Source organism: Trichechus manatus, unplaced genomic scaffold, assembly GCF_000243295.1.
Source record: "Trichechus manatus latirostris isolate Lorelei unplaced genomic scaffold, TriManLat1.0 scaffold00148, whole genome shotgun sequence".
Classification (NCBI taxonomy): Eukaryota; Metazoa; Chordata; class Mammalia; order Sirenia; family Trichechidae; genus Trichechus; species Trichechus manatus.
Genome location: NW_004444084.1, coordinates 2,680,810 through 2,699,773, shown reverse-complemented (window position 1 = coordinate 2,699,773; position 18,964 = coordinate 2,680,810). Strand labels below are relative to the sequence as shown.

Genomic DNA, 18,964 nt, shown 5'->3' with positions numbered 1-18,964 from the left:
AGGACATCATGCTTGGTAAAGTACAGGGTCAGTGAAAAAGAGGAAGACCCTCAATGAGATGGATTGACACAGTGGCTGCAACAATGGGCTCAGGCATAACAATGATTGTGGGCATGGCTCAGGACTGAGCAGTGTCTTATTCTGTTGTACGTGGAGTCGCTATGAGTCGGAACCGACTTGACGGCACCTAACAACAACAATAACAAAATAAAAATCTCCCCAAAAAGGTATTAATATATTTCATAGTACAACTGAGTTTCATAGCCACTTAGTTTGAAAGGTTCAAAGAACAAAGCCAGATTTTCACAGACAGAATCACATTTCCATTGTAATTTGCAAAAAGCAAATTAAATCCCAGTTTTTAGCCTGAACAAATGTTCTGATTCTGGAGAACTAGGGAATATACAAAGTGATTTTTCTCTTCCTTTTAATGAACTTGTTAAGCCCAGAGGAGACAGAAGGGAGACATTTAATCTGTATTTATAATATAGTGTTGATAGACTCTATTGAGTAGCCTGAGTAAGTTAGTCCTACCTAATAAACTAAGCTTAGTTTGGATGAGTGTCTAACATTCATTTTCTTAAAAACAATAATAAGTTAGCAGCATGACCATACAAAGAGAACTTAATGTATAGAAGAATGGTAGGTGACTCCTTGGCCACAGATGACAGAATCCCCTTCTGCAGCATACACAGGCCTGACATTAGCATCTCTGGGAATCTTGTTTGAAGAATTTATTCATTTATTATTAATTATTAGCGGTAACCTTAATTTAGCTAAGTGTTTCATCACTTCCCTTTAAGCGAATTTTTCCAAAGGTTGCCATCAGATATTAATTTTTTTACTTTAAAAATAGTTGTAACAATAAAATGCCTGGCTTTAGCAGAGTGACTGTCCTACGGTAGGCATTCATTCAGTAAGTGAGGTTTTATTCTCATTTAATTAGGCCTGTTATAGCAGAACTGCTGAAGCTAAGGTCCAGAGATGTCAAATGACCTGACCGAGATTGATCTTAACTCTCAAGTTAGTAAATCTAGTGCCTTTCCACCAGTGTCTTGCTCACTTTTCTGATTGTGGAACCCTGGAAGCATTATCAACATTTTGAAGTTATCCCAATAACATCTAAAAAAGTGACATCGAACTGTTAAATAATGAAACATTAAAATAAAGTATTGTGTACCATTTAATTAAATACAATTAAGACCAAGATTCTGTGCTTAATATTTATTTGTGTAGAAACTGTCTCTCATTGCTTGACATGCATATTCATCCATTCTGAAAACGTGGAGTACAATATGTAAAAGATAACTATTTTAGGTTTGGAGGTTCCCTCTCTATTTTACTATTTTCAAGATGAATCTTTTTAGATAATCGAAGACAGTCTATAGTGTCATCAAACTATTGTTGAATGTAAGTGATAATTAAAGAGAAAATACATAAGATTTTCTCATCATTTGTAGTACTTTCATCAAAATGGTGGTGATGGTGGATTGAGCATTGTTTATGTAAAATCTCCACCCTTTTTTTTTTTTTGGATAGGGCAGTCTGTCTATTTTGCTCAGTAGTATGGATTTTCTTGGCTGTCCTTCTGGTAATTTACCGTTTGGGAAATGTTGCCTAGGTTGTTAGACTTGTTTTGTATTAATATTTTGGGTTACTGAAACCCTATTGGGTTAATGGTTGAAATTTTCACATATTCATCACCATAAATAAGCGATGAATATGGCTCCAGGTTTATAACTAAATGTGATTTCCTCACGGTAGAGACATATGAACCCATAGACTGAACAAATAGATCCTTATTTGGGAGGCACTGGTGGCTGATGTGGCTATAGAAAGCTGATTATGGTTTGGTGTGGCTTCCTAAACTTGTCTCCCTTCCTGGTCCTTCATTGAGGGCCTTAGGCTTTAAGTTATATCATTGCAAACAAGGTCAGACTTGGTACTCAACACATTTTGTTTCCTTATCTTCACAGTTGGTTTTCCACTCCTAGACTGACAATTATAAAATGAAAGACTGATATTACCAAGGTCTTTAAACATGTCTAAGAAGTTCATTTCTTGTGGTATCTGACACTTAGTAGCTCCATTTAAAATAGTGTTTGCCCAGGAATCGGTTTAAGCAAAACATTGGAACATGAGAAAATCATCAACCATCTTTTGAAGAGGTTGGATTGCTCATCTGGCTCATTTGGGTAAATAAATGCCTTATTATTGTAAGGATTGCAGATTATGAAAGAATATATTAAATTGCTTCATCAATACTCCCCCATTTTATTGTGCTTAAAAATCACTCAGGAGCTAATAAGCTCCCAGGTAATTCTGATGCAAGTGGTTTGAGGACCACATTTTGAAAAATATTTATATTAGACTTTGTGTGACTTAAAATTTCTCAGAGGTGTTTCTTTTCTTTTTGGGGGGAGGTTCATATTTCTGCCACTGATTTTTTTTTCCTTTCTTTTATGTTTTTAAATTAAAACCCACCCTTTGCCATCGAGTCGATTCCAACTCATAACGACCCTACAGGGCAGAGTAGAACTGCCCCATAGGGTTTCCAAGGAGTGGCTGGTGAATTAAAACGGCCAACCTTTTGGTTTATTTATTTGGTTAGCAGCCAAGCTCTTAACCAGGCTCCTTTTAAATTAAAGTGACCGTTACATGAGAGGAGATGGGTAGACCTAATGACTGGGAATCAAGGAACTTGAATTCTGGTCTTTGTTCTATTAATACAGCTATGAGTCTTAATTCATGTTCTTAAAGAAGTAAAGAAAAACGTAATTATGACATTTGTCATTTTCTATATCATGCAATAAGGACAAATAATACATTTTTGAACTTTTGGGGAAAAATGTTCTGAGTCATTATGACATTATGGAAAGAAAATCACTTTTACTCATTACTCACTACGTGTCATACACTACATGTTAATCAGTCCATATATGATTTAGGTCACAGTGTTCATGGGTGGTTAAAGAATAACCCAGTAGCTAAAAGCCATGTGGGATGGAGATTGAGAGAACTGTGTTTGTTTCAGGAAGTCTCCACTTGAACTTTAGCACTGTTCTCATGACTGTTCTACTACCTCACCCCTTCCTAGGGAACAGTCATCTCCAAGGGGAACCGTATATAAGCACGTCAGCCTTATATGGCAACGTGGTTAAGTTGTGTTTAAATTGATTTCATACTTTTGAGCAAGTTTTAATTTTATATAACCTAAGGCTGTAGGGTTAGATTACAGTGTGGTGTACAATTTGTGTAGTCAGTTTTCACACTTGTTTTTAAATGTTTCTGCCCACACTTGTTCATAATTTTAACTCATTTTTAACAACCCTTAGTGAGAGCCGAAGTATTTCAATGTTAGATTTTGATTTCTGGTAACAGAAAAACTATCTTACCGTAGAGGCAAAGCGTAAGTCTTCTCATCCTTATCACGGAATTATAGTATAATGCATATCTCAATTTTTGAGGGATCTGAAAATAGTCTGTGGTAGAAGTATACAAATTTAAAAAGTATATGGTTTTGGCTTAGGACCTGTAGCTCATAGAAGGATTAGATTGAACAATGTAGCACTGTTCCTAGAGTCAATTAAGCCTGTAGATTTAGCTAGCTTGGGAACAGCGTCTAGCATGTGACTCTATAAATAACACTTGCACAACAAACATGGGCTTGATAAGCGAGCAATAAATCTGGGCCGACTGCCCACCCTACTAAATTTTAGAACCAGTCCTGCTATCATAGGATTTTGAGGGCCTGACAGCAATAGCAGCAGAAAAATTAAAACATTTTTCACACCCAGTTTACATTATTCCATTTCCCAGTTTTATCTTAATTCTTGTTTCCTAAAAGTCAACTTTTCTTAATAAAAAGAATCCTTTGGTTACTTGGCTTCTCATTACTAGATACTTAGATTTTGTGGTCTTGCATATATTCAACTATAAATTTTCTCTCTTTCTTCAGGGATGATGGGGGTTTGGTTGTCCAGATGTGTCTGGCATAAAGGCAGAGCATATTTCTATCATTTCATCTTTCTTTGAAAACAAAAAACAGAAATTTCAAGCAGTTCCCCTAATATAGTTCAATTACAAGCCCAGACAGCGGAGGTGAGTTTACAAGGACACATTTTATCAGTGTCTGAGCAGATCACTCTTGCCGAAAGTTTTATTTATTTATTTATGTTTGCATTTCCTCTATTGCAACACTATGGAAAAGTCTGAAAGGTGTGTTAGGACATTAAAAATCCTTGACATCTGCATTAAAAAAAAAAGTTCCGTTCATAAACTTTATAGATTATATTGTTAAATTCTTAACACCTACTTTGAGTACACAGCTGATTTGTGCCATCTAAGTCACAGAATCTTGGCAGAATTGGCAGGGACCAGTTTGTTAGGTAGCTGTGTGCAAGTATAAGCAACTTCAGACTACACTGCCAGGATTTTGTGAAAAGTAGGTTTTATAGGTTTTTTGCTTTAGAAGGAAAACATTTTCAAAAGTAGACTATAAGAAAGGGATAAAGCATACAGACAATATGATTGTTGTTGTTGTAGTTAGGTGCCATCAAGTCAGTTCCAACTAACAGCAACCCAATGTACAACAGAAGGAAACACTGCCCAGTCCTGCACCATCCTTACAATCATTAGACTTAAGTTCATAACAACGTGGTTAGACTTAAGTTTATAACAACTTTTACTGATAGTAGTTCTAGATTTTTAACAAAAAAATTACAGCATTTTATAAGTTGACAACTAGATTTTTGAAACCTTTAGGAAGGCTGTGACCTTTCGGAAACCGATCGCCAGGCCTGTCTTCCAAGGTGCCTTTGGGTGGCACCTTTAGGCTAGTAGTCGAGCACTTAACCATTTGCACCACTAAGGACTCATCTAATTTAATTACATAATGTAAAAAAAATCAACATTATATCATAATGTAATATAGAGGAGAAATAAAGTAATTTATAATAAAATAATACGTATATTAACATATAAATGCTTGGACATGACTATTAGAAGCCATAGTAAAGTAGTCTAGTGCCTGTATCTATTTTTACTGTGAAGGTGACAGTTTAGAATAAAGGCCAAAAAGGGGTATGTTGAATTGGTAACTAAAAATTAAAGGACTTCTTAAACTTTAATGTGCATACAGATCACCTGTGGATCTGGTTAAATTGCAGATACTTAATCAGTAGTTTGGAGTGCAGCCTAAGGTTCTACCTGTCTAACAAGCCCCAAGGTGTTATCAGTGGTGCTGGCCTGATTACCAAACGCAGGAGTATAAGGAGTATAAGTGAATTATTACTTATCTATTCCTTGACATTTCTAAAATCTGTCAGTATCAGGATCATGTTAATCACTAAAAGTATTTTACTAAATTAGCTTAATTCTCTAATACTTCTCACTAATTAACAGCATAAAATTAGTCCTAAACAGTGAGGGTAGATACAAGTCATAAATGTTTTTGTATCACCATAAAACCCATTTCCCATTATGATGTTGCTTATCTAAGGGTTACATAGTCAGTATTTTGATAATACAGGAGCCCTGGTGGCACAGTTCTTGGTTGCTCACCAAAAGGTTGGCAGTTTGAACCCACCAGCCACTCCATGGGAGAAGGATGTGGCAGTCTGCTTCTGTAAAGGTTACAGCCTTGGAAACGCTATGAGGCAGTTCTCCTCTGTCCTATAGGGTCACCGTGAGTCAGAATTGACTTCATGGCAACAGGTTTGTTTTTTTGCTATTTGATAATAAAACTCAACCACAACCAAAAATTTGAAGAGCATCTTAGAATTTATTTAAGACTTTAAAATTTAGACTTTGGCTGGCAAACAAGAAATGTTGCTTATAATTTGCCTTAGTTTAGGTTGACACAGTTGACCATTTTATGGCTTAAGTAAAAAATACTTGTATGGAGAAGTTTTCAATAATTAATATTTTGAGACATTTAGTTATAGGAAGGAGGAGATTATTGTAGAAGGCAGTATGTCTACATATGCATGGTTTCTTTTCTAGTTTATTATTACTTTAAACTGGTAGCTCTGTGCAGGTTGAACTAATGGTCCAGAAACATTTTTATTGTTTCTATTCCCTGCCCCCAAAACCTGTAGACCTGTAGGTCTGCCTACTGCATCTTTTCATCACCTATCAGGTGAAAACCAAATTCCTTTTCAAAGTGCTTAAAGCTCTGGAGCTGTCATCCTCACTTAGTTGAGTCTGATCTCATTCTTAAACACTTTCTTGTCTTGGCTCATGCACTGTGAAGTTTTTCCTATTTTAAATATTGAACTAGCATAGGAAGGAAGTCGGGACGTACGTTTGAGGGCCTTTTGTGTACCAAGAGCTGCAGTACTGGTTGCTTTTTTATATGTTATTGAATTTAATTGTCACAACCCTGGGAAGTAAGTAAATAAGATTACTCCCATTTTACTAAAGACAGAACAGATTGATAAAATGACCGGCCGCCACGACCCAGCTTGTTATTGGCAGAGCTTGGATGTCTGCCTGACCTTTCTTACTGTTCTCCAGATGAGGCTTTTAAAAGGAGGGGCTACAGATTTGGGTCTTTAAAAGATTAAGCAGAAATTAGGTGTCTTGTGGGCCAGTAGGAAGAAAAGATTACCTGAGGAAGAACAGTGGCCTCAAGAAATTTGGTAGCTGCTTCAAAAAAATCAAAGATTTATATGAAGTTTATATAGCTGAGAACACTTATTTCATAAAGTTTTTTTTTTTTTTTAAGAATAACCTAGATTGTCTAAGCCATCTCTCTATGCCTCACTTCCAGAATGCGTTCACTACTGTTAAAACCTGTAATTTTCTTACATGCTAGCATAACAACTATATATGTTGCAGGAAACTGTAGGGAAAATCCCTTGTGGTAGACTCTTCTTCTTGTTGTCGTGTGCTGTTGAGTCCATTCCGACTCATAGTGACCCTATAGGACAGACTAGAACTGCCCCCATAGGGTTTCCAGGGAGTGCCTGGTGGATTCCAACTGCTGACCTTTTGGTTAGCAGCCTGGGCTCTTAGCCACTATGCCACCAGGGCTCCGGTAGACTCTTAGAGATAGTTTAAGAGATGGTCTTTGAAACCAACATTTTCGTGGGGAATTGAGTACTACAATATAGCAAGAAGACAACACCTAAACAGAGAAGCAGCTTGCAGGTTATGATGTCTGCATCTTAATTTATGTTAGCGCTAGAGATCCATGTTTCTAAAGTCCTGAGCAAAGTAGGAGGGACTAAAACCAGGATAACTTTTTAAAGCTGTCAACCACCAATTTAAAGAAGTAGCAATAGTAACCATAACAGCCCCATAACTAATATATCTCTTTACCAGTGCCCTCAATTAATGGTTGTGTATTTTGTGTGATAAAGATGCTTTCTGTTCTGATGGCAGAGCTCATTTGCTAGTTCTGGATTAGTCCTAATAGTTAATGAATTAAAAAAGGAAGCATTTAAAAGTATTCTGCTTCCTTTTTCTCATTATATTCCTTGTAAAAGTTCTCTTTGCTAGAGTGGCAAATTATCATTTTAGAAAATGCTTTTCTACTTAGAGGCCAATAAAATAGAATGAAAAGGGCACTGAGCTAGAAGCTTAAAGTGGCTATACCATTTACTACAGTGTTGTTGAAAGCCAATTACTGTATCTTTCTGAACCTCCGTGCCCTCATTTATTAAGGGAAGATCGTTTTGAGAAGTGAATGAGAACCATTATGATAGGTTTCCTGTGAAGGTAGGGAAGTCTTGACTGTGCTCAGTCTCTGCTTCACAACATTCCAACACCAGATTGTCTGATCTCTTTTTATTATCTGCTGCCATTGGCTCCTCAGAAGAGCCACATCATCCTGAGAGCAGTTAACAGAAGTTGGCAACTTTCTCTTGCACGGTAAAATCCCCAGGTTTCAATGAGGAAGCAGCACGTGTATCTAGTACGTGGGAACTTGTCTGTAGGACCTTTCTTCTATCATTGGTCCCATCTAAAAGCCCTGGGAACTTCTCATCTACCACATTCCCTTTGTTTGTGAATGAGAGAGATGCAAAAGATGTGTGATTCTGAGTTTCTTAGTCAGCTGGGTGTTATTCCAGAGGAGATTCCTGTTTCCTTGCATTTAATTATTCAAAGAGTTGGGGGAGGGGTGGTGGTGTAGAGGTAGGTTGTCTTCAGAAATCTAAAAAAACACCCAGAATGTCTTCACAACACTAGAGGAAGTCTGATGTAGCAGAAAGGGTGCAGATTATTCATCTTTCAGTTCTGAGTTTAAATCCCAGCATTGCTCCCCTTGGATTGGGAGTTCTGGTGGCAAAGTGGTTAAGAGCTTAGACTGCTAACCAAAAGGTCAGCAGTTCAAATCCACCAGCCGCTCTTTGGGAAACCCTATGGGGCAGTTCTACTCTGTCCAGTAGGGTCACTGTGAGTCGGAATCGACTTGACAGCACACAACAACAGCCCTTCGATCACTTAACCTTAATATAATTGGAGGTTTTTATTTTTATTGGAGTTTTATATATGGAAACCCTGGTGGCGTAGTGGTTAAGAGTTACAGCTGCTAACCAAAAAAGATCGGCAGTTGGAATCCACCAGGCGCTCCTTGGAAACCCTATGGGGTAGTTCTACTCTGTCCTGTAGCGTCACTATGAGTCGGAATCAACTTGATGGCAGTGGCTTTGGTTTGGTTTGGGGTATATATATATGTATATAAAGAAAACATTTGCCATTTCAACATTTTTTACATTATAATTCAGTGACATTAATTATACTCATCATGTTACATAACCGTCACCACTATTCATTTCTAAATTTTTCTATCACCCTTAACAAGCTCAGTGCCCCCTAAGCAAAGACATCCCGTTGACCCCTCCTTCCCACCCCTCATAACCACTAATAAATTTTGGTCTCTATACATTTGCCTATTGCTAGAAATTTCATATAAGTGGGATCATCTGTCCTTTTGTGACTGACTTATTTCACTGTTTTCCGTATCAGCTGTACCATTTTTTTGCTACCACTTTGTTGATAAAATCGTTTGATATGCAGAAGTTTTTCATTTTGATTAAGTCCAATTTATCTGTTTTCACTTTTGTTGCTTGTGCTTTTGGTGTCATATCTAAGAATTCATTGTCGAAAACTAGGTCCCAAAGCATCACTCTTATGTAAGAGTTTTATGGTTTCAGTTTCTGCATTTAGACCATTGATGCATTTTAAATTAATTCTCGTACGTAGCGTGAGGTATGGGTCCAGCTTCATTCTTTTGCATGTGGAGATCCAGTTATCCCAGCACCATTTATTGAAGAGACTATTCTTTCCCATTGAATCAATGGGAAAGTAGCACCTTTGTTGAAAATCAGTTGACTGTAGATGTATGAGTTTATTTCTGGGCTCTCAGTTGTATTCCACTGGTCTATATTTCTATCATTATACCAGTACCAGACTGTTTTGGTTACTATAGCTTTATAGTAGTTTGAGGTGAGGATGGCGAGGCATCATCTCACGTCCTTTAGACACGTTATATGGAGGAATCAGTCCCTGGAGAAGGACATCATGCTTGGTAGAGTAGGTCAGTGAAAAAGAGGAAAACTGTCAACAAGATGGTTTGAGACAATGGCTGCAACAGTGGGCTCAAACATAGCAATGATTGTGAGGATGGTGGAGGACCAGGCAGTGTTTCGTTCCGTTGTACATAGGGTCGCTATGAGTTGGAACCAGCTCCACGGCACCTACAACAACAGCAGTAATTTGAAATTGGGAAGTGTAAGTCTTCCTACTTTCTTCTTTTTCAAGATTATTTTGTCTATTCAGGGCCCCTTGTGATTTCATATCATTTTTTTTCTAATTTTATTGTGCTTTAGGTGAAAATTTACATCGCAAATTAATTTCTCATTCAAAAATTTATTCACAAGTTTATTTTGTGACAGTGTTTGCAGTCCTTGCATTGTGTCAGCACTCTCCCCCTTTCCCTTTACACCCTGGGTTCCCTGTGTCCATTCATCCAGTTTCCCTGTCCCTTCCTGCCTTCTCCTATTTGTTTTTGGGCAGGTGTTGCCCTTTTGATCTTGTATACTTGATAGATCTAAGAAGCAAGTTCCTCCCGTGTGTTATTGTTTGTTTTATGGGCCTGTCTAATCTTTGGCTGAAAGGTGGACGTTGGGAGTGGCTTCAATTCTGAGTCATAGTCTCTGGGGTTCTGCAATGTCATGTAAATTCGAGGATTAGCTTTTCCATTTCTGTAAAGAAGGCTGTTGGAATTTTTGTGTGTGTGTGGGTGGGGGGTTTAAAGTGATTTTTTCCCAACTCTGTGAGAGACCCATGCAGTAATGACATGTCATCATCCTCCCTGCAGAACTATGTCCTTGAGAGGATGAGATCTTTGAGTCTCTCTACTGTAGCTTCAGGTCACATTTAGTTTTCTCATGGTTTTTTCCTGTAATTAGTAGAAGTGAACGTAATATCATTATTCTTTGTAAGATCAGAACCCCTGCGTGTTCAAGGCCCAGGTTTGAGTTTCACGAGATTTAAACATCTCATAGGAGGATATTAAGCTCTTTAAATATTTCTAATTACCATTGTCTTCATTAACTTGTAGAATTATGCAAAGTCGATTTTCTAATGGTTCACTTCAGAATTTCAGCCCTTTGTTTTTGGTTCTGTATACATTTTGCTAAGTCATCTAATACGCAAGGCCAGATTCTGCAGTGTGAAATAAAAAGACAGAAACCAACAGGGAGAGGCGGCTGTGTATACGCAGGAGAGACGGCTGCTGGATGGAGACGTTGGTCACAGTGCAGCTGCGTATGTTTCATCATATGGTTGTTAGATCTAAACTTTGACATGTCTGTTGTTTCCTAGTGTTAGTTGCTCTAGAGTGAAATCATAGGATTTATCTTGGTCATAAGTCCAACCACTCTTTCTTTTCCAAAATAATAGTAGGATTATTTATTTATATGTATTGAAGGAGCTGTAGAATTTCACACTTACTGTTTTCTTTATAGTAAGTTCAGCAGCTGTACTATCCTTAGGAACAAGATAAACTAGGTCTTCTAATTATTTTCTATGGTACATATAATGACTCTTCAATTTTTAACTATGTAAATACTGTTTTATGTGTTTACCTTAGTTTTATCTCCTTGGTTTGTAGTTTTGATTTTGTTATGTAGAGTTTGACGCTTTTTAGAATTGATGTATTTTGTATGATAAAATTCCTTCTGCAGCCCTTTTTCAGATTAGTTTTTATGTAAACACTTAGTTTTCTACAGTCTTGAATAATACATGGTTTATCTTCATTCAGTTCAGCATATTATTTATTTATTTATTGAACCCTGTTATGCACCAGGCACCTTCGAGAAGTTTATAATTCTGGTGGGACTAGATATTGAATCGCCAGTACTTTAATTCACATTAAGCCTTCTCACATGCCTTTTTATACTACTCCCCCTACGTGTTTGTGTAATATCAGATATTCAATATATATAAGAAGGAAATTACACGTTGAGTATTGCCATTTTCATATACATGTTCAGTATAAAAATTGGTTTCAGAATTCCTGGATACAGGGTGCTGTCCTGTCTACTAGTGTGTGACCTTGGGCAAGTCCCTCAATTCTCTGTTTGCACAGTGAGGTACTAATACTGCCAGCCTTGTCAGTCATCTTATCCTTAGTCCTCTTGTGTTAAGAGAGCAGAAGCCATCACATAGGAACCTGCTCAACTTTGCTTCTACCTCATCCTTCCTTTCTTATTTCTTTTTACAATTTAGTGGAAGTAATATCTGTATCTTGTCCCTTCCCACTCACTGAAGGATGACTGTACCCTATCAATTATCTCTTTGCATGTCTTCAACCACTACGTCCTTAAAAAAGTGTAGATCTTTTTTAAGTAGGTGGAACATTACATGAAGTAACATCTCACAGTTTAATAGGGCTCTAAACTAACTTACTGAAGTTCAGCAGCTTTTTCAAGAGGAAAATTTAGCATTTGTACATATAAGTAATATTTCAGCAAAATAATGGATCTTTTGAGAGAAGTATGAATTCTCTACGTTATATTCAAAACCCTGGTGTATTTATATAGGAAAGAACACTTAAGAACTGATTTATGGGTTGGCTTTGCTATTTGGGACAATTCATGTGGTTGCCATTTTCAGTCATCAGAATGACATCGGACAGGGTGTCATTTCCTTTCCATTTATATGGCTCTTCCTAAACCCTCTGGTGGAGCTCTATCTGATTGCAACTGTTGCTTCAAGAGCTGAAGATTATAAATGGGTTAATATGATTTTTGTGGTGGTTTAGTTTTCAGAGGACTTCTACTGTTAGATATTGAGAAAACCTTCAGCAGTCAGAATCCTGAACTTGCATCTAGTATACCTTCCTCTCTTCTCCTTCTCCCCTCACATATGTCAGGGATTTTAAGAAAGTACTTGAGACAAGGAATAGGCAGTGGTACACATTTGTACTGAAACTTAAGAGTCAGTAATGAATCACTGGCCATTTCCTTTCCTGGTTTCTTAACATTACAACAGATCATGAGACATATTTTCCTAAATTTTGGTCTTTGTGTAGCTTTTTAAGCTTCTTTCCTTGATTGTGAGTTTATTAATAGCCACATGAGTATTGCCTAATATCTGTAAGCATAAGAAGCACTGTATATGCAGAGAACTTTTATGGTTTTATTTGTTTAGTGACTCATGTGCAGGATTGAAAAGGAGGAGGAATAAGCCCTTGCTGGGCTTGATGGAGACTTAATCTTTTGGAATAAGATGTTCAGACAGAAAGACTTGAATAAGGTACTGCCTATATTGTCTAGACCTAACCAAATGTTAGTGGTATTGCTGAAAAGCAGATATATCTGGTAGAGAAAAAAAAAAAAGAAAGAGGTGCTGTTAAGTTAGCACTTGAGAAGAAAAATTATATATTCCACTAAATAGACTGTTTCTTTCTCTTAGTGTTTATCCATTAAACCCATTGCTGTTGAGTAGATTCTCACTCATAGCAACCCTGTAGGACAGGGCAGAACTGCCCCATAGGATTTCCAAGGTTGTAATCTTTACGGAAGCAGACTGACACATCCTTCTCCTGCAGAGTCTGGTGGGTTCGAACCACTGACTTTTTGGTTAGCAGCTGAGTACTTACCACTCTACCACCAGGGCTTCTTTTTAGTTGGTCTGTAGTAGCCTTGAATGGACAGATACAGTGCATTACGAAGTGTTCTAATCTTGCCCATTCTTAGGCATTCTTGTGCACAGTCTTGCACATTCTTATCCTATTTTCATCCCCGTCCTGCTTGTCTAGGAGCTAAAAGAAGTTTACTCTCATCTCCAGTAGATAGTAAAGATCCATTCTGGCCCGTCTATGATTTTTTCTTACTGTGTTATTGTTAAGATAAAATTATTGATGAGATTCCATTCTAGTTTCATTTCAGGAGAGTTAATGACAAAGTGCCATTTCCTTACCATTTACATGGTTATTTACCATGAGGTGATCCAAGAAGAGAGAACTCAGATTAGAAATTTAAGTTTTTAATTCTTTTTTGGCCTTGGATTATGTATTGTAATAAGACTGTTCCATCTTTTTGTGTTTTACTTGAAAATGGTTTTAGGCCTAAAATTATATATTAATTGACATTCTTATCTCTAAAAAGAAATGAAAAAACCAGTTGCTGTCAAGTCGATTTCGACTCATGGTGACCCCATATGTGTCAAGATAGAACCGTGCTCCATAGAGTTTTCAATGGCTGGTTTTTGGAAGTAGGTTGTCAGGCCTTTCTTCCAGTGTGCCTCTGGGTGTACTCAAACTGCCAACCTTTCAGCACTTAGCTGACTGCTTTCTTATCTTTAGGAGAAGAAAATTGGATGACTCTCTTGTTAATCTTGGGGTTTGGTCATGCAACTATTGTTTTAGACAATTAATTGAAAAACTATTTTTTATCTTTGAATTAGAAGTGGTAATAATTATCTAAGTGGAAGAAAGATGTGGCAGTCTGCTTTTGTTAAGATTACAGTCTTGGAGATCCTATGGGGCAGTTCTACTCTGTCCTGTAGGGTTGCTATGAGTTGGAGTCTACTCGACAACACACAAAAATACCAACAATAATTATTTAAAATACCCATGCAGGAGACCTGGGTTCAATTCCTGGCTAATGTATTTCCCGCACGGTTACCACCTGTTGTCAGTGGAAGCTTGAGAGTTGCTATGATGCTGAGCAGATTTTAGCAGAGCTTCCAGACTAAGGTGGGCTAGGAAGAAAGGCCTTCAAAAACCAGCCAATAGATCACAGTGGTCTCATTATGGGAATGATACAGGACTGGGCAGCATTTCATTCCGTTGTGCATGTTGGTCACCATGAGTTAGGGGGCAACTTGATGGCAGCTAACAACAACAATAATTATATTCTAGGTGAAAGTGATTTCCCTTCACTTAAAATTCCAGGCATAACTTTTCAAATCTCAAAGTTGTGAGATCTAAAACATAAAGGTTGAATAATTTAAATATGAAAAACATGGCTGATACGGTGGAAGGATATGAGCAGTAAGATGACATGACTGTATATTTCTAAAATTACTTGGAACCTTTTGCCCATTAACCCATATATCTACCCTGTTTTGATAAGGGGGTATCACTGTTAGCTAATGCAGCCGTATTTTTTTTCCCTTTTGTTATCTCAGTCACATCGATCAGACAACAACATGGCAGGACCCCAGGAAGGCCATGCTCTCTCAGATGAACGTTACAGCCCCCACCAGTCCACCAGTGCAGCAGAATATGATAAACTCGGCCTCAGGTGAGTGAGACGCTGTAATTAGATTACACGGAGTAATGCTTATGCATTGGTAAACCTTTCCGTGGAAAATAGTAATTATACTTTTAAGGAAACTGGAGCATGGGTGATGTTTATTTTTCATCCAGTTTCATATGGGAGACATATTTTATTTCAAAAGAACATGTGCTATCTGCCAGTCTTGTTTAGTTATTAATACATAAAGGGGCCAGTAACTGCAAGCTAGCAGTTTTTAATGTTTCATTTATGAAGTGAGTGTATCAGATTCCTAGCTTGATTAATTTTGACATGTGTGTGTTTTCTTCTGCTGTTTTCCTGTGTCTGAGGACTTAGTGTTGAAGTTTCCCTCTTCCTTTTGTGGTTTAAGTAGAAAGCAAAGCTCTGATGTTCTTACTCCACCTTCTGAAGCAGAAATTCATTCTACCCTGAGAGTAACTAGAAGGCAAAGAGCCTTTCTTACCCCCAAGTCTAGCTCGTGTTATCTCTACCTTTTCCACAGAAGATAAACCTGAGTGTAATATTTTTTTCTGCCTAGGGTTGCTATGAGTCTTTGATATGGTGAAATTGTGCACTACAGATTAGTAAGTAAGCACAAGTAAGCCTGTGTGTACCTTGCTTATTGGAAACCTTGGTGGCATAGTGATTAAGAGCTACAGCTGCTAACCAAAGGTTGGTAGTTCAAATGCACCAGGCAGTCCTTGGAAACCCTGTGGGGCAGTTCTACTCTGTCCTGTGGGGTCACTATGAGTCGGAATCAACTTGACAACAACTTTTTTTTTTTTTAATTATCTGGCAATCTATTTAAAACCTGTAGTTCTCTTCATTTGCAGAATGGGAGGTGTGGGATGGGAATAACAATGCCCCTTACGATAGAGAGGAAGACATTCAAGGAAATTAATGTGAGTAGAGCCTTATTACAGTTCTAGTACAGAGTAGGTACTAATTACAAGTTTAGTGCATTCACCTTTCCTAGTTAGATATTATATGACATCTTTCTCCTTTGCTTGTTGGGCTTAGGGCCATGGCCAGCCCATTATGTACTTTTGTGCATATTAGGAAAAGGTACCCCTTCCTGTGGGAAGATGCAACCCCATGTCAAGTATCAGGGATTAAGAGTTTGGGCTGGATTTCTGACCTCTGCTGCCCCCTCCCCCATCCCCGGCTGCGGAGTACCCTGGTTCAGGACACAGACGGCAATAAGAGTAAGTGGCAGCCTTAGTGGCCTTAATGGATTCCTCCTTCACAGCCCATCCATCTTCCTTATCCAACAAACTGATCAGCATAATATTAATAACTGCACTGTAGATTTTCTTAAACAGTAGCAGTTAGGAAGGGGACTGGTGGGAGTTGGGAGAGTGGTACAGTTAGTTGACAGGAGGGCTTCTTGATTAGGAGAGCTCACAAATTTTGAAATGTCCTGCTCTGAAGATGATTCCAATGTGATCGAATGTTTCTGCCATTCCATAACTGTCTGCTCTTGCCTTGGACAGGTTGAACACTGGAATTCTAAAGAGTTAAGAGCTAAAAATGAAAAGCAAGGCAGGATTCGTGATTGAGCTTTTCTTGTCATAAACTTTATATAAATTCTTGAAAAAAAAATTCCTTAAGTCTTCCATTTTAGCTTATTATAATATGAATATTCTCAGAATCTGTAGTTTCATACATGTGACAATTTAAATCTTAAAAAATTTAAAGGAAGAAAATAATGCATGTATTTATTGACTAATATTTTTACGTAGTAACTTTTTCTTAATTACCGAGTTGCCAAATAAAAGTTGTGAAAGCTGTCCTGTATTTATAGTCCAAAGGAGATGATTGACGTTATTCATTTTGTTGTGCTCCATCTAAAAGTATACCTAGGAAATTAGTAACAAATAACTCATTAATTTAAATCTTATTTTGAGAAGTTAGGCATTTTGTGTCCAACAAGGTTGATCGTTGTGATTTTTTAAAAAATATTGCTTTATTATTATTAAATTTTATGATAAAATGGTCTAAGAATATGAAAGTTTTGGGGCTCAAATTTATGTTTAAAATGAAAGTTTATATACCAAATTGGTTTTGGTGGGTTTAAAAAATAATTGTTTATGTTTTATTTCAGGTCTGTATTTTGTTTGAGAAATACGAGATGTGTTTTATTTACTGCATATAATTCAGTTGGCATACTTACTTGGAGTAGTATTTAGTAAAGAGACAGCCTGACGGGCAGAGTTTCAGTTGGAGTGGCAAGGAGTACAACTATGACAAGTTACGAGTAAGAGGAAGAAAAGTGTAAAGAGAGAGGTTGGGGGCAGAGGAGTGGGAAAGAGCTTGAAGTAGAAAAAGCAGCCTCTAAAGAGATTTGCACATATTTAAATGGTATTAGAAGGTATAAATTATAATAATTAATAAATGTCCTGTTATATGCCCCGCAACTTGGCTAAGGTCATTTTGTGCCATCTCATTAATCGTTATAATGGCCATTCCTCACATAGGCGAAAAGTTGAACAACTTGCCTCAAATTACACAACTTCTAAGTGGTAGAAGTCAGGATTTAGCTTGGGAGATGGGATTCCAGAACCCATACTCTTATTAATCTGTATGTGAACCTGGGGTAGGATAAGTGACAGAGTAAAGTCTCAGAGAAAGTAGAAGGGAATAAAAACCCACTGCTGTCGAGTCGATTTTGACTCATAGTGACCCTGTAGGACAGAGTAGAGCTGCCCCATAGGGTTTCCAAGGTTGCAGATCTTTTATGGAAGCACATTGCCACATCTTTCTCCTTGGGAGCGTCTGGTGAGTTAAAACTGCTAACCTTTCGGTTAGCAGTGGAGCACTTATCCACTGCACTGGAGGCGCTATTTGAAAATACTACAGTGGATATTCTGGAGAACTGCCTATACTGAAGGTGGTGGGTGTGCAGATAATGTTTGTTTAAGGGTGGTTTATTTCTAATAATATATACACTGTACCTTAAAGAGGAGAGAATTTTTCGAGAGAGGTCATTGCTTTTAATGGAGATGGTCAGTCAGTATAATGAGTTAGGAAAGGAAGAGAGTATGTGACAGGTAAGGTAAAGCCAAAAAGCTTTTTTTTTTTTAAATTGGGTCCTAAAAAAGAAAAGGAGTCACCAAAAGTTTCAATATGAGAGTAAGATGTTAAGTATACCTGAAATTTCTAAGCATGGTGCTAATTTAAGTCTGGATTATTGTGAATTTGGTCACAGATAGAAATGGAGGCTTGACTGTCAAATCATTGCTGAGGCTATTGATAACATCTGCTTCTTTTTACTCTGATTATGTGCATTCACTTGTCTTTTGTTTCTTCAATTTCGGTGGAAGTTTAAGAGTAAATAGAGGACTTCTACATGGTATCAGAATGCTTTGGAATGAATGTCATGGGACTGTAATCTTGATATACCTCATGTCATTCACATAAAATCATAGCTATAGTGTCATGGTAATAAGGTTTCAACCTAGGGGCTTCTCTTTCTCCATCTGGAAAGCAGCCATGGTGCTTGGCGGCTGTACACTGTCAAGTGAGGTAACATGGTTTCTGAAATAGCTTTAAGAGAAAATGATCTTACTCTCACTCAGTCAAGGATTGTACAGAATTTGGAAATGACTTTATTTCTGTGAGAAAAGCAGCAAAAGTGTTACTCTTCTGAGCTTGAAAAATGAATGACCTTTAAAGGTGTTTTTGGAGCCTAGAGACAGTAATCAAAGAGAACTTGGAGGGTATTTACAATAACTAGAAGAATGTGGTTTCCAGGTAGCAGGGTATCTACAGAAAATGTACACCCTAAAGGGAATGCCTTCTGAATCTGCTAATCTGAAGCCTTCAGATATAAGAGAATGCTGTACAGCTCTTTTTGAAACACTTTACTGTGTTAAGCTAAATGTAACTTGATTTACATTTTAATCATTAATTATTTTAATAAGAACTTTCTAGTTTTGCTCTTTTTTCAGAAAGAAATCTCTTCATTCAAACATTTGATTCTAGCTTTGTGTTCTCTGATTCTTGTTTCTAATCAGACCGCTTTACTTAAAATACTGTCATTTTCTGTTGACTCCCCAAACCTGTTTTCTGCATAATTTTTAATGGTTGGCTGGGCTGAATTATCCTCTAAGATTCTTTACAATTCTATGATTTGTATGAAATCCCATTTATTTTGTTCAGTCTAATTTGGTTTAGCAAAAAATGATCAAAGAGTCTAATTTTGTTTT

General features: G+C 37.3%; 1 protein-coding gene across 8 annotated transcripts in view; it reads left to right on the top strand.

Moving 5' to 3' along the window:
* YAP1 (Yes1 associated transcriptional regulator) overlaps positions 1-18,964 on the top strand; it is a 122,523-nt gene that overhangs the window by 49,129 nt on the left and 54,430 nt on the right. For all 8 annotated transcript variants that reach the window (XM_004385865.1, XM_012558233.1, XM_012558234.1 and 5 more), the window contains exon 3: positions 14,647-14,762. In XM_004385865.1, the coding sequence (XP_004385922.1) occupies positions 14,647-14,762 (116 nt within the window). The remainder of the gene's footprint in view (positions 1-14,646; positions 14,763-18,964) is intronic.